The 26,920-nt window shown below is 37.6% G+C and overlaps 1 protein-coding gene across 4 annotated transcripts in view; it reads left to right on the top strand.

The window, feature by feature from the left end:
* Positions 1 to 26,920, top strand: part of CCDC148 (coiled-coil domain containing 148) — an 85,510-nt gene that overhangs the window by 36,339 nt on the left and 22,251 nt on the right. For all 4 annotated transcript variants that reach the window (XR_007507572.1, XR_007507574.1, XM_049813397.1 and 1 more), the window contains 3 exons: positions 4,059 to 4,197; positions 6,228 to 6,434; positions 25,389 to 25,529. Coding sequence is in view for 2 of the 4 variants with exons in the window: in XM_049813397.1 (XP_049669354.1) it covers positions 4,059 to 4,197; positions 6,228 to 6,434; positions 25,389 to 25,529 (487 nt within the window). In the remaining 2 variants the exon portion in view is untranslated. The remainder of the gene's footprint in view (positions 1 to 4,058; positions 4,198 to 6,227; positions 6,435 to 25,388; positions 25,530 to 26,920) is intronic.

The raw sequence follows: 26,920 nt of genomic DNA, 5'->3' as shown, positions 1-26,920 counted from the left end.
GATATTTTGAAATTCTACATGCATTTAACGGTTACGAATACCGTGGGCTGGACCATGCTGCCATTTTTTAAATTTTTATTTTTTTTTTTTTTTTTTTTTTGCTATTTGTCTATGAACAGCTGACTGACAAACCAAGGCATTGGCAGTCAGTTTGTCCCTACTTATAATAAACTACTTAGAGCTATAGCTATAGCTGATTGCTCCCCAGAGTATCTTCCACAAACCTCAATTTCTCCATCTTGTTCCTGAGTAGTGTGTTAGCTGGCCATTAGAGGAATATACAAGTCAAAGGGAACCTTGAGAGATATGTGAGATATAGGAGGCAGAAACTGATGCAGCAACTGGTGCATCTGCCCTTCTGTGCTGGAGGAAGAGGACATCACCAGACTGGCCTTTGAACCACAGAATCTGTGGTCTTCCCTGCTTTCAAGTTCGTGGTGTCATGTTTCCTGACCAAGATGTGTCTTACTCTGCTTCTCATTATTGTCACTAAAATAAAATGTTCAAACAGCACCATACTGAGGTGTATCAGGCTTACAAAAGAGGATTACTGATTTCTTTCAGAAATTACATGAGGTAGTTCACAAACCAACCCATAAACTAGTAAATACTCTCTTAGGATGGCTGGTACTGCCTCTGAGTAAAGGCTAGCAGGGTTTTATGGTTCTTCTAATAAACAAAGAAATAAAGCACTGGGGCTGGAAAGACAGGAATGCTAGGTGTTATCTTAAGAAAAAAAATATTTTTGTACTCAGTTCAGCATCAGTAGGAGCAGTTGCAGTGAAAGAGATATAAATCATAGCAAAGAATAATTAATTTGTTGATTATTCTTCAGAAAGCTTGTACCTCAATATCAAATTATGACACAGAGATTCTAAAATTAATAAATTAACTGATTTCATAGAAAAGCTTCCTCTAGAGAAAAGGGAGGAGTTTAAAACATTAATTTCTGAGCATCAGTTGCAAGACATTTTTCTTAGAGGCAGTAAATGTTGCAGAAATAGTACATCTTTCCAATACCACCTCTGTGTCAAAGCTCAGGGACTCTTGTTTTCAGAGAACTGTGTCTGCTGTTACAGACCTGCAGCTTGAAGGTTATAAGATACTACTGCAACCGTTCCCTCTTTGAAGAACTCCTTAGCCCCATTTCACTTTCCAGGGCGCTATTTCTTCTTTAGACTTAGTGTATGAAAATAACCTCAGCTCAGACATCTATATTCATTGTCTGTCGTGGGATATTTAAGCAATCACCTATAAAGAAACATTTTCATTGCTGTTCTGCTCTTGCTAATGTATTTCCACTTTTCATGTTGTGTCCAACATTTGCTTGGTAGTTGTCAGTTGCTGCAAATAAACTCTTTATAGGACCTAGAACTTCTCTCCCCTATTTCCATGCCATCTCCATTTCTTTACATGATGGCTGGATTAAACAGCTGGGTCCTAGAAATAGTTTGTCAGATATTTCGCACAGTTTATAAGAAGAGAAAGGAAAATAGGTGGGAAGTATGAATAATATATATCTGTCTCATGTAAGCATGTAGAGAAAAAGCTGTCTCCTTCCACAACTTTATTAATTTTAGCCTACTAATGAGTCTCCAAGTTAGGACTAGGAATATGATAGTAATAATTCTAAATCTGTCTCAAGTGATGGGGAGCTTTTCTGTATGAGCTTGCATTGCTGTACTGTAATACATGACCACACAGCAAGTGTTTGAAGTCTTGTCTAAGCAGGGAAGTCAATGGGCTGCAAGATAAGGTATGACTTAGTGATACTTTATATACCCCACTCACAACCCCTGGGAGCGCTAACTGCAAGTTGGCTGGTTGGCGTTCTTTTCGTGAGAAGTTAGGTTGATGTTGAATTCTGGTTTTTATTGGCTACGTTTTGTGAATTATTCTAGAGCTGTCAACAAAGGTAGATTGTGAACATTCCTCCTGAGTGGGAAAATGGACACTAAAGTGTCAGTGTATGCTCTTTGTTCTGTGATGTGATACTGCTACCTGTGGACACTTTAGTCTTTTTTAAAGTTAATTTTCGATGTGTTGCTTTCATTTTGCTCCATTGACAAGCAGATAAGCTACTCAAAAGCACTACCATATGGGGCCAGCTAAGAGCTAGTGCTTCATATTTTCCTGCAAAAAACCCTTTTGTGACTGGAATGTCTCTGTATACAATACCAATGTTATTAGTGCAGAGCTCTCTGTTTTGATGTGTTTGTGGCACTAATAGCTATGATAATGTTATTCAAGTTTATTGAAGGAGGTAGGATGTGGTTTCTCCTTACCTGGCCATCTTCATTGTGATGCTGTCTGCATAAAAGACATTTTAACATTTATTCAAAGAAAAACAAAATACAGAAAAAGTACATATAGAGTGTAAACAGAGTGTTCATTAATAGGGAATAATAATTTTAATGTTTCCTCATATTTGGTTACCATGGAGTTGCCATCATTCTGATCCTGGAACAATGATTCTGTGCTAAAAATGTCATCGTAAGCCAAGAATCATTTTTGTTTCATGAGAGTCAGAGGATGAGGAATTGAAGCAAAGAGAGAGAACGTCTGATCACTAGCTGTCTCCAGGAAGATGGGTGAAGGTTAAATCCTTCTTAAGACCATAAGAGTAAAAATAAAGCCCATTAGTCTGCCTGAAGAAAACTGTAAAATAACTGCCTTTAGGTAGGTGGAGATAAGTGGACCTCTGTCAAAATTTGTGCCAACTTCACGGGAAAGCATGCAACAGCAGAAAGTGGCAGTAGAGAGGAAAAAAGGTGAAATGCATGTCATCCAGAGATTGGGTTCCCTTGCCTGACAGGATATTACTTTGAAAATGGTTTGTTGAAACAGGATATTGTGTCTTTGCATTCTTGAGATATGTCTGTAGGTGAAGCTTTTCATTTCTTGAAACTAACAGGTCTAGGGATATTTTCTTGTTTCCTCCTTTGGTATCCCATAATATTGTATAATGGTGAATGACTGTGGTTTTACTGTACAATGTTTTTTTAAAGAAAAACTGAATTACATAGAATTTTTTTAATACTCATGTTCACTATTCTCTCTTTAGATGTAATGCTAGATCCTATCATAAAATCTAGTTTAACATTAATTATATATGAGCATCTCACAAAAAATCCTCTTTGAAATACCTGATGTTTCTGCCTGCATAAGGATAAAGTTGTTCTAATATCTTAATGAATGCAGTGCTATTAAATACCAAGACACCACTGCTGGCTCAGGAAGTCCAAGAGCTGCAAACAGCAGAAGGCCTGAGGAATTTGGTAGGGGGTAGAGTCATATGATTGCCTTCTTTTAATTTTCCCTAGGCTTTTAGTCACTTTTGAAAACAGGTCACGGGGATAGAGAGACCTTTTGCTCTGACTCAGTGTTTCTGCTCCTACATTAATGCTGACAATAAAAGCCTGACATTAATCCCTTCAAGGCCAAGAGTTCAGATTGAGGGTAAAATCTAATCTGCTAAATCCAAACCTGTGGTACTCTGTTTTAGTTTTAGGTTACTTTTTTGTTACTCTAATTATCTGTAATACATGAATGCACACTGATTACTACACCTCCTATTTTAAAAAATTGTGACTCTTAGCCATAAACTCATCAGCAAGGCATGTCAGAAGTTTGTTTTTAAGCTAGTTCCTCATTTAGCTACTCATGGGTATTATCACTTCATTTTTTGATTTAGTGCTCAGTTGTAGAGACTGATCATCATCTTCCTTTTTCACATTGTATTTTCTGTGTGGTGTGACTATTCATTCATGTAGCGTATTTGAGAAACAAGGTATCATTCCCCAATAAAAAGCCAGGTTAGAAAAGGAACAATTCACTCAAATGACGGCACAATAAATGGTCACATTAGAAAAGCAATATAGATTTGCTTTGTTTTATTAAAGTAAATCTAAATTTCTCAGCTCTGATCCAAAATCTAGTTTACAGGTTCAGGATGGTGAGCCCACTGAGAGGTTAGCCCTTTAAAAACAAACTAGAACCAAACTTCTCCTTTTCAAATGTTAAGTTATACTGGGGCTGATTGTTTTGCATTTCTATAGGAACATTGAATGGAAGGAAGAAGATCAGTGGGTTTTTCAGACTGTTATCAATCAGTATCCAAGTGACCTTCGGAGGAGGAGGACTTTGTACCTCGATGTGCTGCAGAGATACCTTCCTCACAAATCTAGGCATGATCTGGTCAGTGTTGTTTTAAATATTAGATCAATTATGTAAATTCTTACATAAATCACGTAGTGAACATTTGTATTAAACAATGTTTATCAAAGTTTTTTATTTTAAAATTTCTTAATTATAAATTTTATTCTGCACAGTGAAGAAGAGATGTCCATGTCTTCAAAATGCACAAATTTGAAAACCTATCATTTCTTCAAAATAAGCACTGTGGAGATTTTATAGTTCCACGTACTCTTACAGCCAAATTCACAAAACTAATTTGTTAGCACTGCTTTTGCTGTACAGTTTTATAGTTATGTCATGCTATTCTGCTTCTGTTGGTATTTTTATTTTTTATGAGGCTGTATAGCATTGTTGCACTGTCTAGGAATAGTTATTTTAATTGGTCTGTGGCACATATATAGCAGGAAGAGTGGAAAGTTATCTCCTGCTCTCAGGGAGAGGCTATTTTTATATTCATAATGCCTTTCAAATTGATTGCTGATTCCTTTTACACTCCATAGTGAATAAGCACATAGCAGCTAATAGAGAAACCCATTTCAAGGCCAGAACACTTCAGGATGTCATAAGTAAAGTAGGAGTCTTTTTTTATCTCTCTGCATGTATTTTTAGACCATCTACTTGCTTGTGTTTGAGGAGTGCCTAGTGCAAAGGAGTGACAGTGAAGTGATTCTGATAATTAACATAGTTTCACCAAAAATAAAGTTCTTGTGGAGTTTGGAACTTTTACCTGTGAGAACTGGGCTAAATAATTACGTGCTTTGTACAATGTAGGTATATTTTAAGCATAGCCATTATTAATGGGTCTCCCTAATTCTTTGAAGGTTATTTAAATTTAAATTTTCTAAATTTAAAAATCATAATTCTGCATTGAACTGGTATCTCTTGGTATGTATATTAGCATGACAAATAAAGAAATGTTAAAACAGTACTAAGAATCTATTCTTAAAATGTTTGTTAGGTTAGAATACTATACCTAGGGCATTCTATGCCTTCTTCCCTCTGAAGAAGAATGGATCAGGAGCAGCTCATCAGAGAGGTCTGTTTTTAGAAGTGCAAACTCTCCAACCCATTTCTTGCTTCTGAGTGTCTTAGCTTTAGGTGCTTGCCAGCAAGGCTCACCTGAGTTTGTGGCAGCAGCAATGGCAATGTGAACTTCTGATGTGGTGGCCTATGTGCATTTGACCAAAGAGAAGCTTCAGAGGTAGTGGTACCACTTTGTCTTCATCTAGCTATGAGCTGAAAGGAATATCTGTGAGCTAGGCACCAGATGAGTCAGCATCCCCGTCCCCTGCCAAAAGCCTGGAAATTAGCATCAGGAATGGTCCCCTTGATACTTGCTAGCAGACAACCATCTCTAGAATCTCCTTCATCCCTGTAACTTGTATTTTGGACAGAAGAATGTCCTTGGGAACATCAGTGAGTAAGGCCAAAGAAGGTGTATTTAAGATTAAACATTTGCCATTTTTGTTAGGTGGTGACATTGGTGGTGGCAGTATGCTGCTTGGCAAGCTAAAAATCTATTTCCAAACTTCTTGTTAGGAAAGAAAAAGTGAAGCTAATTCCCATCTCTACTGCATTTGTACAATTGCTTTAATTTGTGTTCTGTTTCTCTATAGATCATAATTTGCTACGAAAAGCCTCATATTGCTACAAGTGCTTAATATCTCTGAATATGTATTGAAAGGATCTGCTTGCATTTTATGTACTTTAGGGCATGAAGGAACCATTGCATTTAATTTATTCATATTGCAAAATTGTAGTTCAGAAAAGAACAGTGGGACATCAGGATACTGCAGTGCCCTATGGTACAGGCAAACAGGGAAGGGCTGGAGTGGCATCACCGCCTACCGACTCTGGAAGGCTGCAGCGTACCTGGCACCTGATGGAATACTTTTGGGCCCTCAACTGTGGATTCCATAGGAATATTGGTGATATAATAATTAATTATGTTCCAGGTTTGCAAAAAAAGTCTAGAATTATTTTATTAATGCAGAGTTTTTAAACCTTTCTGAAATGCTTTGCTTTTTCAGGTTGTTCATGAGAAAGCTTGGGATCGTTACCATTTCATTAGGAATCAGCGCAGAGTCTTGATATTAAATTGGGCTCAAGCTAGGAAAGCCTTTTTACTTAAGGCGGTGGCAACTGTTGCTGAAGCCTCTGCTGCTCATGAGACAGAAGTGGTGTTGGCTAATACCAGACAAAAGCAACAGGAGATTTGTGCTGATCTGAAAGCAAAGGTAGGTTGAGTTATGAATCTACCACATGTAAATCTGCCTTTTACTGCAAAATTCAAAATGAAGTTACAGTGTTGAAGTGAAGAAAAACTAACTGAAGCTAGTTGTCATAATCCTGTTTTTAACTGGCCTGATTCAATTGTTTCGGGCAGTTAGGGGAAAAAAGCAAACTATAATCTGTTGCCAGAGATCAGTATGTTTGTGAAGCTTGACTTGCAAATGGTTTTGAAGATGCTGTGTTTCATTACCAATAAGGACCTTTGTTAGTGTTTCAGCCAGCTTTTGAGCTTGGTTTGTCTTCTTTTGATTAAGAATTTGATGACCTAGCACACTTTAGGCCTTACTATGAGTTTCATACTGTGGGTATAATCTCTGTATAAACTGTGATCACATTTATTTTGATGGATTTTGAGCACCATTGAAGAGTTTTAACTCTATTTCAGTATTGGAAGAACAAGATTTGTTCTGCAGTTTACAGTATGAGAGACTAAGCAAGCTACAGGAGTAAAGGTCTGGCATCATATTCCTTGGGTTCCTTTCTAATACTGACAAATCACAAAATATTTGTGTGTTTCTGTTTCTTCCTCAGCAAAGTGGGATTGATATCTATACTGTCTGAGGCTTAGTTCATAATGGCTTTTAACACTAGAACACTCGGAATTGGAAGCAAAATGTTCCATTCATCATCACTACCACCAGTTTTTTAGATTAATGCTAGTCTGTTGTCAGAGAAATAATGAATATCTGTCTTCCCTTCTGTTTATTTTTAAGAGTACTTTCTAAGACCTGAAAGAATGGATCCCATAACTTGTTGCCCTTGTTATGGAGGTCTAACAATATTCTGAAAGGTGATTTACTGTGTTAAGAGGTGAAAAAATATAAAAATACCTGGGTTTTTTTTGTAAGAGAAAATAATAGAATGGGAGGAGCCTGGGCACAAGAGGAAAGTGTTATGATGTTGATGCCTAAGGCATTTATAAGGGAAACCACATTTCTGGGCATGAAAGGCATGTTAAGATTTGTTTAAACTGCTTTCTGTGATTTTCCACTTGTACAGAAATTAACATCTGAAAGCATACACAATGTATTATTCTTGCTTTTACCAACATTATCTCTGTTGAACCCTTACTTTTCCACGAATACTAAACATTTGATTTTGGTTTTCTACAAATAGAAAACCGCAGTAAAACCTGTAATGTGATTAAGATTTTTGATGTTGGTGCTAGTTTTTCACTATAGTAGTAATACAAAAAAGCTTCTATCTCTTGTCTGTCATAGGAGGGTTTGAATTTGAACACTCTAGGGTTAGAAACTGTCTGGGCTTGACTAAGTGGGGAGTACCCCATTTTAACTCCTCTAGCAGGCTTCCCTGGAGCCAAGTGGAGTAAGAAGCGGTTCTCTGGAGTTTGGGGATGTTGGTGGTTTTTGTTTTTTTTACCTAGCCCTCCCTTTCTGGAATTGCTGTGTTTCTCGTATCTGCACAGTTAGAGGTGGAAAGGCCATTTATTCCAGAACTGTGAATTTACGAGTCAGTCTTTTTTCTCTTTTTTCTTTTTCTTCCCCACAAAAAGTAACAAGCAAGTGTTGGAGTACTTATGTTGTCTCCATGTAGCTTAAGATTCTCGCTGATGCATTGAACATTGAAAGTTTTTTGGATTCTGACCTCCTCTTCCCACTAACCTGGAACTGTTTGAAATTTAAACCTATTAGGCCTATACTTTTTAAGGGTTGCTTTCAAAGGTGGCTTTGTTAAAATGTTGAACATTTGAACAAAAACAATTCACCTGTTTCCCAGAAAAGAGGAATGAAAAAGGTACATTCCTTTCATTAAAGAAGGATATCATCATGACCTTGTTTTGATCAGCTCTACAGCTGAAAGGGCTAGAGGACAGAAGTTGAAATTGGGCAAGGAACTAGCTGTTTTTCAAAGAAATTATTCTGAATGTATCCATGTTTTTTGTTTGGATTTGATGAGTATATGCATTTGAAAACTCATACTTTACCCAGTTTTAGTTCATCTTTCCACATTTCTGAAGTGTGCAACTATAGAATGTCATACTGTGGAAAGCGGCTGTTGGCAGCTATCAGGTAAAAAGAAAGTAAATCTCAGTCTAATGAGTTATTTTACAGTGATAAAACCCCATCCTGACGAGGATCCATAAGATGGGGTAAAAAGTGAATCTGTCTCTAAGGGAATGAGTGTAGAGCTCAAAATCAGGGATAGGGCTGTTCTCCCACTTTTTCTTTTTGGCCATTAATTGACGTAATTTTTTTGCATTTTGGGAAGTTTTGCATAAGGATATCTTACTTGTATCACTTTACCAGGGGGAAAATGTAGTTGCTATTATGATTTAGCTGTGTAGTAAACTTCAGATATGCTTGTGAAGAGTTTGTATTCTGAATGAGAGATACAGATTTCCTTCATTACATGAGCAGGCTTCAGAGAAAGTCATAGCATTTATATGCCTATTTACTTCAGCTGTAAAATGAAGTTATCACACACACACACACACACACACACAGAGTAAGATATGTAAGCAGTTCTAAAATGCGAAGGATTGTTAGATCATTTTTGCAGACAGAATATGCAGAAATACATTAAAATCAAAATGGATTGTTTAAGTAGCTGTTGATGATAGAGTGAAAGAAGACTAGACTCTGAATATGACACCTTTCATCTAACTTCCAGTCAGTAAACCTATTTTTAGCCTATTTTACTTATTTGGTTTAAAAGGGATATCTTTCTGTAAACGTCTGTGCTTCTTTGAGTTTGTGGGGTTTTTCAAAAGAGGTTTTTCTTTCTCTGTGTGTGAAAATCTGTTTGTTCCTAATTGTGGTACAGATTGAGCAATACATAAGAGAAAGAAAATGTTCATATGTGACAGGCTATGAATTTTTTTATTACTGCAATAACCACATGATATCACCTAACTTTCATACAGTTCTGTTCATCTGTCAACAGCAAACCAAAGGCATAGCAAAAAGACTAACGAATACGTTATTTAAAGCTGTTTTAAATGCACTAGAAGCAACTATGCCATCAGTGAGACTCTAGGCTTTGTGACTGACAAGAGGCGATAACAAAAAGTAAAGCAGCAGGGAAGTTAAATTAATGTTTACAGCAGTTTTTACTTGGGGAAAGGACTTTCAAATCCTTATTCCGTGTTCCTTCTCACAGAAGATCAGTGTGTGTCCTTAACAGGAATCAGAGGTTCTAAGGAGGAGTTTTGAAACAACTCAAGAAGCTCAGGTGAAGTAAATCCCAAGGGCCATATGGTAGTCACCTGAATGAAATAAAGTGTGAAATGGATAATACTGGTGAGGATATACTGTACATTATTAAAGAAGAAATGTTTCTGGTATGTATCTTTAACACCCCTGTTTGCTGTGGGAAAACAAAACAAAACCATGGGGAGGTTACAGTTTCAATGAGTGATCAAGAATCACTTTTATTTGGTATGCTTTATACTGTGTGGGTTTAACCACTTTTAGGGTTCTGTAGCAGATGTGTAAAAAAATTTCTTACTTTGTAAAATTCCTCTTTCTAAACAATGTGGAGAAGCAAATTCTTCTTCACAAGGTAGTTAATGAAATGAGAGAGCAATCTTTCAGGAGGTTTATAGAATCATAGAATCATTTAGGTTAGAAAAGACGTTTAAGATCGAGTCCAACCATCTACCCAACACCACCATGCCCACTAAACCATGTCCTGAAGTGCCATGTCTACGCAGTTTAGTAGGGCACTGCTTCGCAGTTGGTGTTTGAAGGATTGAAGTACTTGCTGCAATACATTTAGAGATTCACTTAAGGTATCTGCATGCATTCAAAATATCATTTTTCTATTGAATTTATCTTAAAATACTTATAATCCACTATGTTCCATCTTCATATAAAACAATTTTAAAGGGACACCCAAGGGAAGACATACAACAGTAGACAGAAGGACAGTTGAATCTCCTGTGTATGATGCATAGGGAGGGCTTTTTCTTCCTTAGCATAAAGCTATGTGCCTGCCTTCCTTTGAATCTTTTCTCCTTTACTGTTCCAGGATTAATCCCCACGCTAGTGCTAACATCTCTTGCAACACAGTGTTAATTTTTGGAGAGCAACCCTTGCATTCCTTATCCTGGCAGAAACGAAGATAAATTAATTTCAAAAGGAAAAGAGTTAGGTGGAATTAACTGGGATATTGCAAATCATATAAAGCATGTCACAGATTGCCTTCTTTCTCCCTTCCTGTATAATGAGAAGAAAGGATGTGCCAGTAAACTCAGGGGAAAAAAGTTGTATCTCCCTATTCAGCATATAGCCAAGTCACTGATTTGAATGATTTGACTGCCATAGGAGATGAACATGAAAATATTACAATCAAATGAAAAAAAAAAGAAAAAAAAAAGTCTAGGTAGGTATCAAATCTAGTACTTTGCCTATAATATGATCACTTTGCAAGAAAGTCTTTAAAAAACAAATATTTAAATAGCAGGATATTTAAAAGAGGAGTTTTCTTTTTCAGAAGCATTGTCTATTCACCACTGAGGTGACCTGTTCATTCATTGGATATGAAAAATACAAGGAAGTTTTAATAACCTAAATTTTAAATACAGATATCCATTCAGGAAGTATGTGGTGAACTTAAGAGTTGTAGGATGCTATAGTAGTTCTCCAAAGTGGATGTGAGCAAATATCTAAGATTTTAAAATTCACCAAAGATGAGCCAACTCTGACTTAGTAGCATGTTTTTAATCCAGAGCTAATAAACCTGGATTTATTAGTTTGAGGTCAGCACAACATTGATGAATTACATGGCTTTTGGGTTGGATAGAGCTCATACACAGTAAGCTTGAAGCACACGCAGAGATTGTCTCTGCAACTTTTCCCTGCTTTTCCTTTCACCCCTCCTTTTTTCCCTGCTGTTTTCCTGTACCACGTGTGTTCTGTCACATAATGTTGTCATTTCTGAATCTATCAACCTCTCTGTTGAAATCTTCTCACAAAGTATTGCCTAGTATTTTGTCTGGGCACATGGCAGATTTAAGGGGTTACCATTCCCAATGTTTTTTCATACCTTCTGGTGCTGTTCACAGCTCATTATGGTGGTGCAACTGTAAGTCCACAATTAAAAGGTGGAAATGTTCTTCTAACTTCACTCTTTTTCAGTACACACACAACAGAAGTAGTTGATAAACCAATTTATGAAGTGTGTAAAAAGCAGACATTCTCCATGTTTTAAGCTACAAATGAAAAAATAGTTGTCCTTTTTGCTAATTAAGAAAAAGTTGTACCAATTAGTAAATACTAATTTGAGAGAAATAGAAGTTCAGACTTTAGCTATTGCCTGTTTCATAAATTGTGTTTGTAGTGTAATTTATAACCACACATTCTTTCTACTTCAAGTGATTTCGTTATATTGTTAGCTGCACACAACCCATGGTAAGTTTGATGGCTGGTGTGAGGCAATGCACAGGTGATTGCAAGTGATCAGCTGAACGTAACTATTGAGTTACCAGCTGAGCCAGCAGCGGACCCCGTGCACTATGCCAATTACGTGGAAAGTGTATTAGTTTAAACTGCCTTCGTGGTTTGCTCTGGCGTTATAATTACAATTTATGCCATATGAGACAACATACAAATATGAAAATGGTTTCTTCATTATTTGACCATACCAGATTTGGGGAGGACTAGGAGCACACACAGAGCCACACTCCAGTGAAGTTGACAAGGGGCAGTTCGTTAAACCATGGTAACTCCATTATGTGTGTTTCTTTTTATTCTTCTGAGGACGCCATCATGACTGCATGCATAATCTTATGTAGTGGGCATAAATTGCAGGGTTTTGGTAACAGGGGGCTGCAGCGGTACCTTGCATGGGCGGAGACCATGGACTGACTTGTCAGCTCTGAGATCCATTTAGACAACCCATTGTGCCCCCAGACTTCAACCAATCAGAGGAGCACATAGTGCCTCAGCCTGAGACTCATCTTGCTCATTTACCTGGCTGCTAGGTTTATCAAAGCTTGTAGGATCTTAAGTATGTTTGAGACATACACTTACATGTCAAATTTAGTTGAAATTGTCCAGTGATCCCCAACACTACTTGAGGATGGATAGCTGGACAAGCAGACAGCTCATGCTAACCTTCTTTTCTTAGGAGAATTATCTTCTTTCTTCAGCTAGGAAAGTAGCGCCACGGACAAGCAAAAAAATTTGCATTAAAATTTTGCAGAAGTAGTAAAGGATCAAAGGAGATTTCCATACAACTGCAGAAAGAACTAGAAGAGACAGTACTATATGTAAAAGCACAGCAAATTTAGCTAAGTAGTGTAAATTGAAATGTGGCTTACTTAAGGTTATGCATGTGTGAATATTTAAGCCTACATAATATTTAAACACGTTAATAAAATGTTGACACTCCCGTTGTCAAGAACAGAAGGATGTTCTGAATAATGCTGACTGAGAAGAGAGAGGAAATACAAGGACAAGTGGTGAAAAATAAATTGTTCACACACTGTCTTGAGCAAAGATGTTGGGATGTGCTTTCAGCTCCAGGGAACTAAAACCAGTCCTATATTGGATCACAAGTTTTACAGGTACCAATCCTAGCCCTTGTCACTAAGTTTTCTAACTAAAAGCAATGTATTGTTTCACTCTTCTAGTTATGACTGTGGATTATGCTCAAATGCTTTTCTCTCGCATCCCTTTTTTAGATTTAAACACTTCTACAGCTAAGAAAATGTCTACAGTTCTGTTAATGATCAAAAAAGTTATTTTTAACCACTTTCTGATTTTCAAATTATAAATTTTCTAGAGGTAGATGTGGTTTGGGTTTTTTATGTAACAAAATTAATCCTAATGCCAGTAGCCCTGCTTTTCTCTATTATTTCTTGCAGACCTCTTAGAGGCGGCCTGTGGAGCACAAGCTGCTCAAGAGTACCAGTCAAAAATCTACTAGGGATGTGAAATTTAATTGTTTTTCTAATCACAGCCAGAACAAATTTATCTTCTCAGATTAACAGGAAAACTTGCAAGTGTATTATTTCTTAATTATCCCATTGCCAAATTCTCTAATACTGGACTTCTCATAGGTCTTGTGTAAGTCCGTAAGAAGCAGAATACCATTAGCTTCTACTGTTTGCTCTTTTGTCATTCAAGACCCCGTGGAGTCTGGACATGATTCCAGGTGCTGTTCAGAAGTCTTCAGGGTTGAAGAATCCCCAGTCTAGAAAAGAAGGAACAGGTTTTTAGAGTTGAAATTTGCTGGAGACTTCAGACCACCATCTGTTAATATCACAATAGTTTATGTTGTTGATGTACTGTTGATGTTAATAACTGTTGATGTCATAAGTAACTTCATGTATTAACTGTGTGGTCTCAGGAGGTGCCCCACTCTCTGTAAAAGTGATACAGATGAGTTCTTCACCATGACAGTAGAGCTAAGTCTTGTCCCCACAGAAAGTGAATGTGATTCCTACTGCTGGACTGCTGAGTAACCTGCTGTTTCAGAGTGTTTGCTGTCCTGTAACCTCTGTCACAGGGGGTGTGTTGGGTTTTTGTATTTAGGATGAGGTGTTAGCATGGATTTTGAATGCTTGGTGTTGTGAAGCTAACGGCCAGCAGAATTTTAAGCATGGTATCGCAAAGCACAGACAGGAGGATGCCTGAGCAGTGCGGTGCTTAACCTGCTGGCAGGAGACAGTAACTCATCGCCGCAGCTCTCTGGGCTGCTACCACCAGCATATGAACCAAAACATGTAAACAGCAATGATTCTTGGTAATATTTCCACTTGATCATGATATTTAATATGGAGGCCCCCTTGTAAATCTGAACTTCCTTCCACAGTGAACTAATAATTGACACATTTGCTATTTTAAACATTCATGTCAGTTCATAAGGTTACTGACAAACAAGAAAAGGAAAACAATATGTGTGATGCTTAGAAAAAAGAACTTTCTAAATTTAAAAAATGATGGCTTTTTCACATTGTTTTGACAAACTCACCCCTGCCCCTTAGTATTTTAGATTCCAGGCAACTGTTCTTAATATACATTTTAATTTTTCCCTTTTATAAACTCTAATATTCACACCCTGAGGCACCCGTCTCATTATCTTTCTATTTAGGAATATATGCATACACTTTCTGTTCATATTTTATTTCCAAGAACAACAATATTTTATATTTCAATGTGTGGTGGATTTGATTAGTGTGAGTTGGGTTTTTTTGTTTTATTTTCAGTTGATACAATTTCCCATCAGTAGCAGGTCTACTATACATCCTAAGTTCCTTAGAGATGTCAGCTTTTTGGGGGCAAGACTTGCCTGACTTCCAAAGTCTTGGCAAACAAGTCATTAACTGGAAATCTAGAAATCCATGAGATGCCTACTGTGCAAGCATTAATCTACTCTCCAGTACCTGTGCTGCGAGTTCTGCATGTCTGAGAGCTGTTGAAACTACTGCACATTGGCATATGTTACCAGTAGGTTCAGTGTTTCCTAAATTTCATCGTTTTCCTGCATGCCCAAACCATTTATAAAGAGTGTATCCAGCCATTGCTTCCTGCGAGCTTCAGGGTTGGTGTGCAAATACTGTGGAGGCTCACATGTTTGTCTGGGAAAAGCTGTAGCAATTCTGTCCTGGAGATGCAAATGTTTTACAACGTGCACTAATTTCCTTCTTCCTAGTCCCTAGCAGAAAGTCTTAAAAGTTTGAGTAGTTGAAATAGGGTTTGTAATGAGAAATTGTAGGTGAATGCAAGTAAATTTAAAAAGACTTTTTTTTAAATGAAATGCACTACTCTTTAATAGTCATTGAATAGACATTTCTGTATAATTAGTGACTTAACATATTGGTTTAGTTTTGTAACACAGACTTCTATTGTCCTGTTCCATTTATAAAATATTTAAGTCTAAGGAATTTATTATCCTATTAACCCAAGTGGAATTTATGTGCTTAACTTCTGTTAACCTTAATAGAAATTATCTGGGTGAATCCTTGTTCTTCTATGGGAGACTAGGTCTTTAATTTTTTATTTTCCTCTACATTTCCTTCCCCCTTTTCTTAAAAATCTTTCATTTTTTTCCACCTTAGAATGGAAGGGAGTTGCTCAGGCAAGAGACATAGATCAGCAAGCATTACTTTTATCTGAAGTATTAACGACTAAGCTGTAATGCAAGCAAAGAGGCTACACTGCTGGTAATGAAAGTCACCTTTTAATGAGTTTTCCATGTTAATCTTCTAGTGATCTCAGTTTGACTGTGCTCTTTGTCCAGTTCTATAGTAGATAAAAAGTAATGACCTTCTCTTGTGTGGGGAAATAAGAAGCTTGCCAAATTTATTAAATCATCTTCATTGATTGGATGATGTGTCCATTAGGAACTGAACTGAGAAGAATATCCTTACTGAAGACCTGATGTTGCAATGTTGTAATTCCTTTAGCCCATAACATTTTATCACTTAATCACCTTTTACATCTGTTTTGCTTAATTTTGTTTTTCAGGACACACTAGAAATGAATAGTTCTAAAGCAGCCTTTTCTCTGTAAACAGAATTCCTTAGGTCACCAACTTGTTCTGAGGCTGCAGTCCTTATCTTAAAAATGTGAAGGAAAAATGTTATGGTTGACGTAGTTTGAATCCAAACTTGCAATTAAGAGGAACTTTTTCCCCCTCTGCGCCTTGTGGCTTCTATCTGGAAAAAATGAAGAGGTATCTCTGACATACCATAAATGGCATAACTCAATTGCATATTCAGCAAGAAACAGGGCAGAAAAGCTGGGCAGAGAAGATGACGATGATGCAGTGAAGTTGGGAAGAAGGGTAAGAAAGGAGAGGAGCTAGTCCTAGCAACAGAAGTAGATCAGTCTGGTTATCTGAACTGTGGACATTTCTTGCTATGCTTTTGGACTCTGTTGATTCCAAGCTTCCTCTTTCTTTTGAGCTTCATATGAGCACAGTGTAAGTAGCTGTAGGAAAGCCTTAGATGACCTAGAGGACTCTAGCCTGAATAATCCCATGGAAAGGGAACAGATGCGGCTTCCCATGTAATTTGGCACTCATCCTTTCCAGAGCTTATTTCATGGTTCTGAATGACTACTTGGGCTCTATCTGGACAAGAAAAGCTGCTGAACTTGTTCTCTGTTTTCAAGGGTACCTTCAGTAGCCTAACATGGAGCTGTGCCACACAATAGGAATTTTGTTGCTACTTATACCAATTTTTGGCACAGATGACATGCAATATAACACTAACCTCAGGTAGTCTGTGCTGTCCCAACTGTGAAACACGAAATAACACTTCATGGCTGTTTCTTGTTAGGATTTCCTACCCACTTTGCAGAACCACCAGGGAGAACTGTGGGACAAATATATCTGGATGCATTCTATGATTCCTTGTTGTATGCTTATGAATTTTTTTATATTTAATTCCTTTAAATACTATCTGAATCTCTAGTAATCTTGTAATCACACTTCAAAATTTCTGACTGTGCAACCCTGATTGCTGCAGCTGCTATTGCTTTCAGTTGCATGGTGATGCCACCATGAAAATGCTGGTTCTTTCACCAGTGCTGGAATAGTATTCTGTTGCATACTTCCTCACCTTACTCATTCAAACTTTGTGCTACTTCTTTTGTGAAGTTATTTTTCTTGAAGAGACCCTCTAAAATGTTTTTTTTTCCCAAGCATTCTTAGAATCAGTTGTGAACAGTTTGAAGAAGGAAGAAGAACTGCAAACCATAATAAAAATAAGGTGTGCAGAAATGTTTCAGAGATTAATAAAGCTCTGGGAGATTCTGAAAGTGTATTGGGATTGGGTCATTTTATGAGGTTGAAAGAGTGAGCTAGAGAGAATCAGGGTGGGGATATCCGAGGATTTTCTTTTTATGCCTTTAGTTATGACAAACAGTACTGACTTTATCACACGATTACTGGGAATTTGTGCTTAGAATTAGAATTCTAGCAGCTTATCATATCCGTGTAGCACAGTGTAGCCTGCGAGAATACTGATCTGGAGCTCTGTGTAGTCATTTTGTGACACTTTTCCTCCCAGTCATTTTATGTCCTTTTGGTTTGTAGTCTATTTTTGCCTCAGTTTTCAAAGGCTAGTTTTACTCCTCGTGTGACCTTTACCATGCAGACCCTCTCTATGCCAGTCAGTTGTCCTGTGTTCCTATTTACGTAGCTATGCGGCTTAGCTGCTAGAAGGAGCTTGATGCCAACTGTCTTGTGTCACCCTAGGCAGCTTCAAGATGTGTTTATAATGTAAGTCAGTGTTGCTTAAAGAGAAAACCTTACATGGTGCTGTGTTGCCATGTGCTAATTTAATGGGAATTCCCAAGGAAAGTATCTTAAAAATTGTTTTGTCATTAAAAGAGATGTATCTGTAGCATTAAGTACATGGTAAATACATCATTACTATTCAGATGTTAGAGTGAAAGAACTAATTTATTACTTTAATTAGCTTGTAATGTACTTTATTGTAATATGCAATATTGAAATAATGAACTGAAAATCAGTATGTATGCATTCTGTTCAGCACAGCAATTTTGTAACTCACTTGGCAATAGCTCCTCTAGTAATACATGAACTGTGAAATGTGCTTGAAATGCGGGTTGTAATTAAAAACTTTCAGAACTTAATGTTGGCAGTGCATATACTGCTAAAATGTAAGCTTCTTTGTGAAACAGGCAATAGGGGATCCAGTTTTTAGTGTATTTTCAATATTAGTTTAACTACTAGGATTTTTTAAATATTTAAATGGAACATTTACTATTGAAACAGTAAAGTCTACCCTTCTGATTTTGCACTCATAGGAATGAAAGAATGCAATCAAGAACACTTCCCTTCCACCCCCACCCCACCCCCCCCAACCCCCCGCATTTTTGTCCCAGATTACTGCCTTAGTGAATCAGAATTATTGTTTGGGATTTTTTTTTTTGGTCTTCAGATCTACACAGTACTACCTCTGGAGGAAAAACATGATGAATACAGTGGGTTTTCTTGAAAAGCTTAAATTGTAGGAATGGTGGAAATTCAGCATCAGGTAGTCACTTTTAAACAGCAAAATATTAAAATGTGGAAATGCATACCACAGAGATTCCTCAACAATTATGCTCCATTTCACTGCCTGCCCTTTGTTGTTGTTATTTGTTCTGCAGCAGTGCCCAGAGGCTCTCAGATAGGGTTGGGGTCCTGCAGTGCCATGTGTTGTACAAACTCCCAGTAAAGTGTAGTTTGCAAGGTATACAGATGCAGGCTGGGTTTCCTTAAGAGGTAGTCTACTCTATCCTTCGTTATCATGAGTTAAGATAGTCTAGCTCCTAATTTTTGAACCTGTGACAATATGGACAGGGGACTGGTTTGGGAATCTTTTCATTCTGGTCCCTGCCATCTTCTGTGGATGGTACTCCCATGAGAAGTTCCCCTTTGTAGGCAGGCTGGCTCACTAAATAAGTTGAGGCTGTGGGACTAGAACTACTCTCTAGCAGAGAGATGTGTTAATGTTTGAATGTGGTTTAAAAAGTGAAATATATTGACACTTGAATCAGCTGTTTAATTCCTAATTTTTGGTATTTCTTACATAATAAACCACTTTAGTTCAGCTCTGTTATGAACATTTTATCCTATATCACTTTAACTCTTCATGTGAGGAAGACATGGCAAAATGTCAACCTACTGAATCCCATTTTATAAATATTTTGCAAACAGTTCTTTTCTTTTTTTTTACCAGTTTTTCCTTTTTTGTTGCAGTTAGGATTCATTTTTTAAAGGAAGTGACTCTTCTTTTGCCTTAATTAAAAGGCATGGATTAGATAAACGTGGGAGGGCCTGGGATGATGTAGACTAACTTCATATGCTGCATACGCAAAAGAATAAATGGGCATTGTGGGAAAGCATAATACAATGAAACTTCCCTTCCTTCTGTCATTGTTACTACCCATTTTCTTGATTGGCAATGGGCTCATGCATTAAAAAAACCTAACTAGATAAAAATGGAAAGCAGATTCTACCCACTGAGTAAATAGGTGTGTTTAGTAGTGATTTAGGGCAGTGTAGATAGCATTGTAGAAGGTAGTGGAGATATGCACTGAATTATTGGCATATCAGTTTTGTCTGGGGAAACTTACTGCATGATTAATGTTTTGTCAGCTCAGTGGAGTTATATATTTGATGCTTGGTAATGCTCACTTGTTTGTCTGAAACCTGTTGAAAACCTAGGTTGTGCCCCAGTATTTGTTTCTGACTTGAGTCAAAAGGCTTTAACAGAAGAGCTATGTGAAAATAACTAGGGAAAGTGATTGTCTTGTCATGAGACTGGAGTGTAGCATATGAAATGCAAACAACTGCTAATCAAAACGAATGAATAATGAGGCTTGAGGTGATTTTAGACTAGATTATTATCTGTTTCTGCTTACTGCTTTATTGTTTGCTTTCCTTCAATCAGTTATCATTTTGAGAGACTCTCTGCTGGGCCAATTCTGTTCTCAACATTCATTTCCAGTCAGTAGTTCCCCTGAAGTATCAATTCCCTGCAGCTTTTATTGATACCAATTTAATGGACTCGCCGTGCTCACTTATGGCTGCAATCAAACAACTGAAAAAGATCCCTGGATAATAGGTAAAGTAATATCTGGAGAAGACCAGTAGAAGATCAAGAGAGTTCTCAGACTTGGAGGAAACTGAAGCTGCATCATGTCATGAGCCCACTTACAATGGCATATATCTAATTATTGAAGAAAGTTTGAAAGGAGTGTGAAGCAGGATATATGAAAATACAAACTTAAAAAAAAAAAGCAATTTTTTTGTTACATAGTTTGACTGTAACCTCATTCCAGTTCAGAAATCTCAATGATGTTATTAGAGAAGTTTAAAGTTCCTTTGAATGCTTCTGCAGTTTATTCTAGCTCCAATCTGAGTAGACTTTTAGCAGATTTCATTCATTTTTTGTTTGTTGTTAGATTTTAAAGCTTGATGTATGTTTTTGCTTCAGTCTGTTTCACAAGTGAGGTAGAAATGATTGCATGTTCTTCCACATTCATTTTCAAAACATTCCTTTTTAAGTTTATTAGTGTAGCAGGTGAAGGGTAACAGAAACAATTTAGCATTTTATTTTAGATTCTTAAACTGCTAAAATGTATGAGCAGACTGCTGTCAAAATTGCTAAATAAAAATTTCTGTTTAGACAAAGACCTTGTGTTACAAGTTTCACAGTGTGGGGGGGGAAGGTTTCAATCAGGTATTACAGCTAAGCTCCAGAAAATAGGGCCTTATGAAAATTGACACCTTCCCTCTAGAAGTCTCTTAGCTGCTAGTATGGTCTTCTCATGTCATCCTTGTTCTGTTTTTATTGTTGTTCCATGTTTCTGTTTCGATGGATGGTTTGAAATTGTAATTGACTGTTTTCATTAAGAGTGATACACGTTCTGCTGACACTTCCCTTGGAACTTTCTTGTTTTAGCAAGCAGAGCTGCTATGGATTTCTTTGCCCACTTGATGGTATTCTTACTCTTGTATGGCTTAGAACCAATCAATTTGTCATTCCCTCCGCATGAGACAGGCCCAAACCTGCTGGCTTCCTCTGTAGTATCCATCTAATAAACCTCTGCTATGTAGCTATTTTTTCTTTAAGTCCTCATTTATCCATTTTCATTCTTGCCAAGCTCAGCAAGCTGTTCAGACCCCATCTAGTGCTGCATTTGTTATCAGTGTTAGAACTGTAGAAAACCCTGCAATAAAGGTCTTGAATACATCTTGGTCCTTATAGTTGGCTGTTCTCACTACTTCAGTGGCTCTTTGCAGAACTTGGGAGAGTTCAGACAACTCTCCCAAGAAAGCTTGTTAGATCCTCTCACCTGCTTCTTTCCTGCCTTTTTGGTAGTGCCCCTACGCTGAAGTGCCCCTACATCACAAGAATCCTTGCTTTGCATATTCCTCAAAAAAATGCATTTCTGTTACGCCTAAATCCATAGCCAAATGCCTGGTTCTTTTTCTTGGAACTTGCTTAAATCTTAGAGCATCTGCTTGTCGACTTGATGTTTTTAACTTATGAAGAAAGTTACGGAAATAAGATCTCAGATGATAGGAGAGAAAGACTGAAGTCCCAGAACCGAGTATGGGAACTGATATGGGAGAATGATGTGAGGACTGAACTATAGGAAAATGTGTTCCTCTCTACACCAGAGTAATTCTTTGACATCAAATAAACAGCAGAGAAGACATTCCCAAGTGGATGTCTGGACACTGGAAGAGAGACGCTTTTCTGCTTCTTGGTGGTTTTCAAGTGGAACAGCTACAGTGTCAGGGAGTGAGAAGACCCTGGTTCAAGCTAGTCTAGAAATGAGGATATTCTTTTTAATTTTGAGGACAGCTGGATATGGGTCCCTGCCTCAAAAAGTGTTTCATTATTTCTTTCTTAGTGGAGCTAGTCCAGTGAAGGACCATTAAGATGAAGGGTCTGGAGCATGTCTCCTGTGAGGAAAGGCTGATAGAGTTGGGACTGTTCAGCCTGGAGAAGAGGAGGATCAGGGGGATCTTGTCAATGTAGATAAATACCTGAAGGGAGGGTGCAAAGAGGATGGAGCTGGAGCTTTTAGAGGTGCCTAGTGACAGGCCAAGAAGCAACGGGCACAAACTGAAACACTTGAAATTCCATTCCATCCATCAATTTTCTACTGAGAGGGTGGATGAACACTAGAACATGTTGGCCAGAGAGGTTGTGCAGCCTCCACCCTTTGGAGACATTTAAACTGTAATTCAACATGGTCCTAGGTAACCAACCACCTGTAGCTGACCCTGCTTGAGCAGGGGCGGTGGTCTTAGTCTTGAGAGGTCCCTTCCAACCTCAACTGCTCTGATTCTGTTTTCTGCAACCTGGAATAATTTTAACCATAAACATGGTTTCATATTCCTTTTTACAGAATAAAGAATTTAATATGGATCTCCCACAGCCGGGGTAAGGGGGCTCAAGGTATTTATGCTGTGATATGGCAGTCTTGATTAATCAAGTCATTAAGTAAAAATTTGGAAATTATTTGCAACATTCTTGGGATGAATTTGGGATGACCAAAGGCATGATATTACTGGAGGGGAAACCTACTACTTAGCAAAAACTTTTGCCCCGTACTTCTTTTAATAACCTGTTTTGAGGAAATTAAGGTAAGTGATTCATATGCAGTATGTATTCAAGTGGGACCAGTCATATTTAGTTTTCTTTTCTGAAAAAAATTAAATTATTTAATGCAGATGCTTAGAGCTATTTATATTACTGTACTTATGTCTCAGGGTTATTTATGTTAATATGTCACTTCTAATTAATGGAAAATTGGGGGGTGGGGGGAGAACAAGTGTTCTGAGTGTCCCACAAGGGCTCAATGTTCTCCCCAGTTCTTATAGAAACTTAACATACCTATGACTGGCAGGTTAAAGGATTTGGGGGGAGGGGGGAGAGGTTGTGCTTTTTTCTTTTTAGGAATGAAAGGATAGTTTTACCACTGCCAAAGAAGCTCTATGAATTATTATTACCATCATCATCGTATACATGAGATCCTGTTAAGGGAACATTTTCAAAATTCTGAGGAGAAAAGTCACATATGAAGAGTAACATCTGTGCTAAGGAACACTGCATAACATTTTAAATTTTTCTTTCTATAGTGTACAAGATTGAATTCCAGTCTGAAATAATTTTGTAAGAATAGCTAAAAGAAAAATAGCTGTTTCTATGCTGTCTGCCATTACATTACTGCACACTCAAATACATATGGACAAGTGCAGCTTGCGTGTATGTATCCTAATTGATCCTTCTTGCATATTTTCAAGTATCCATGCCCACCTGCAGTTTCCATGTGCACACGTTTATGTTCCCTCCTTGCAAACCATCCCACTACATTTTTTGACACTCATTCAGTGCCATTAATACTTGCTGGCATGTACAAACTTATCCCTGTTTCCATCCCACTGCCCCATAAAATAATTAGTAGAGTTTTTCAAGTAAGGGGGAGAGGGAGGGAAGTTGAGTGGCTTGGGTTTTCAAGATCTTGTGCCTTTTTTCTCCTAGCTGCCTACATTTTCCTAGTCGCAAGGATAATTTTTGACTCGGGCCTTTGCTCTTTTCCTGTAAAACATCTAATTCGTGAAGGTGGCTGTTTCCTAGCTTTTTTTTTTTTTCCTCCTAGAAAGGAGATTTCAGAAGGTGAAACACCATTATGAACAGGCCTCCACTGAGATTTAGTTACAAAAATGGAAGAAAAGAGGTTAAAGAGTTTAATGCTCAGCTAAATCATAATTCTTAACTTTAAGGATGGAGTTGAAGCTGGGAGAAGTTGTATGTACTCTGAGAGAATAACAGCGTAAATGAAAGTTGCTCGAAGAACCCTAAAACTCAGTTTTTATTAAAACATGAAAGCACACCAGTTAATGCTTATGCTTGGGTATGGTAGCAAACTGCATTGAACTTTTAAAGATAGACTCAGGTTGCAGGAGACAAAAGTAACTGTTGGTTAATCTGTGGCATTCATTACAGGCAGAGTATCTTTTTAACAAGCTATCTTTAAATGTTTTAATAAAGAGAGAGTTTAATTTTACAACCACTGTAAAATTTTATGTTATTTTCATGTTATTACTTTGCCTGCACTACATGAAAAGTCACAGCAGTGTTTAGTCTATTGGGACACTTTACAAAGAACAAAATATAATTGTTATTTAAGCAAAGAAGCAGGGCAAACACGGCATCACTCAGATGCAACTCGCTGAGAACCTCAGACCATGGGGAGCACTGGATTTCTGAACAAAAATCTTTCACAAGCACAGAACAGAAGAATTAATAGTCTGTGCACATAGCTAGTGAAATGCAGTAAAGGTGGAAAAAATGTATATTGAAATACTTTAATTCTTAGTATTAAATTACTAACTGTAGTGTAGAAAACCAGATGAAAAATGGCTGAAATGCTTGTTCCTGTGAGGAATACAGAGTTTTATTAGCACTTGACAAATCTATTGCAAAAAGACCTGGCAAGCCAACAAAAAGGAGACATCGTTAATCCTATTGAAACCAGCATGAAACAGATGAGCATGCAACTGCTCTTGACAACACCAACGTAAATTGGGGATCCACGCTGACTGAGAACAGTGTGCTTGAGAACACTGAAAATAAGTCCCTACCCATTGCCAGTTACTGAAGACGTGTTGTCTTGTTTAATCAATACAGTGTGTCAGGAATATGCCAAGAATGGATTCTTGGCATGTTGGGCGAAGTGATCTATCCCGTCCCTGGCACTTTTTGTTACGAAGTGTGGCAGGCCCTGTAAGGAGAGCTGCGGTGGAGCTGGTTCTGTCCTGCTTCTGCACCCACTTAGCCAGCGGTCCGGAAAGCTGCCAGGCAGCTGATCTGCAGCCGATGTCTCTCTTCCCACAGAAGAGCGGGATGTCGGGTATACAAGACCATTATAGGCACTGGTCATAACTTTTGAACGGGTGGCAGGGATCCTAGACTAATTTTGCACAGTTTGAAAGCTGACAAAAGGTGAAGTCTCTGTCACTGGAGTCCGTTGGTTTCCACAGAGTCCTGGTTGGAAGCAAAGTGCTGTTACAGAAATACCCGAGTTGAAGGATTCGAGCGGACTCTGGTCTGTTAGCATCAGTCTCCATTTGTTCATAGGTTCATTAAGAAATGTACATGTTATTGAAAGTCTAAGCAGTGAAGGGGAATTTAAGATCTGATGTTACTGAGGTGTTTTTGGCAATTTTGCCGAAAATCTTTTCATATGTGATTTTATTGCATATTATGCCAGTCCATTGCGAATTACACGTGAATGTGCGGAAAGGTGGTGCTTACTAAATGGTTATGTGTTGCTGATAAGATTATAATCTTATCTTGTAAATGGATTACATGGGTTTCCTTCCCAGTCTGTTTGGCAGGATCACAGTATTACACAAGTCTGGTGCAGGACTACCTTTTCAACTGTTTCTTCCAGGTTCTACAGTGGAGAGCACAGCAGGAAGAGGCTGCTAAACTAGAAGCTGCTGTAGCTGCCAGAAGAAAAGAAAAGGAAGATGAGAAAGAAAGGCTACAGAAAGAACAGGAAATGATTCGTAGAGCTCAGGAGAAAGAGAAAGTATGAGAAACTTTTATACGTTTTTGCATATGTTCATGTGTACAATTGCCTTTAAAATCTTTAACTGATCTCACTACCTTGTATTCTTGTAAAGTATTAAGTATTAGTATAGAGATGAGCGAATAGTTAGTTGAGTTTTGTTACTGTCCATTTTAGCTTTAAAGCTGCCTTCTCTTACACAGCAGTTATGTTACTTCATTATGTTTAAAAAAAAAAAAGCATACATAAATAAGTGTATGTGACTGTCTTTGTCACAAAAACATCAGTGCAGAGGCCCTACTGAATTTCTAACTCTTACAAATTTGTGCTTTTTAGCAGTGTGGCAAAGACTATGAAAGGTTCCAATGCTGCAGTTAAGTATGCTGCAATGCAGCAAATGAGCCTTACAGTATATTGTCTGCAGGATAGCGCACTGCACTTTGCAGCACAAGGACCTTAAAAGTGGGCCTGAAGCACAATGGTAATATTAACTGTTTCACGATATCAGAATTCCATGTTACATTGTTCTAAGTACTGATGTGGTGACTACTTGGGAAATAACTTTGATGCCTAAGTCTAAACTTCAACTTAATAGAAAATCAGAAATCCAGTATAGTGAATGTAATGCTTTTGGAAAATCAAGCTGTCATGTATGTATTTGTCTTGACCTTTTTATTTAAATGATATGGCGAAAGTCCAGGAGATTGTTTTATTAGAACTCTATCTCTTTTTCTGATTATTCGTTACACTGAAATCTGGTGTGCTTAGAGTCCAACTCACCTGTGGCGTATTTGTTAAGACTGCATAATTATTCCTGGAAAAAATAAGTCAGAAAACGTCATAGATTCTTACTGCTTTGTCTTTCAAATGCTGATAAGTAAATAGTCTCTTTTACTCTTATGGAACTACTCATGCTAATATGTTTGCAAGAAGCTGCGATCTAAAAGCGCTCTAAAAGCACTAAAAGCTGTGCTTGTATGCCAGTTAGAAGCAGAGTTAAGAATACAAAGCTAAACTGTTCCAAATAGAGTATTTTCATGATGCATGTGAAGGCTTTAGTGACATCAGTATGTATCACACTACAGAAAGCTTGTGCAAAAAAAGGAAGAAAACAAAATCTTTATATATGTTAACATGTTTTCTCATTAGATTTTGCCTTCTTGTCTTTATCTGCCCCATTTCTGTGTAACTTATGGGGAGCAAATGTTTACTGGGTTAATTGGCTTATATTGTTGGTGAACTTTTCAGACATAAATCTCTATAAAAAGACACAGGAATTTTTCAAGATTATATGTATGTGCATTGTGTTACAAAACTTTATGTTTGGGGGGGGGGTTGGGGGTTTTGTGGGCTGGGGTTTTTTTCACGCTGACATAAGTTTCCTGGTATTTGTTCTTGGTTGATATGTTGTT

Source organism: Accipiter gentilis, chromosome 1 (genome assembly GCF_929443795.1).
Source record: "Accipiter gentilis chromosome 1, bAccGen1.1, whole genome shotgun sequence".
Classification (NCBI taxonomy): Eukaryota; Metazoa; Chordata; class Aves; order Accipitriformes; family Accipitridae; genus Astur; species Astur gentilis.
This window is presented reverse-complemented; position numbering and strand designations above follow the sequence as displayed.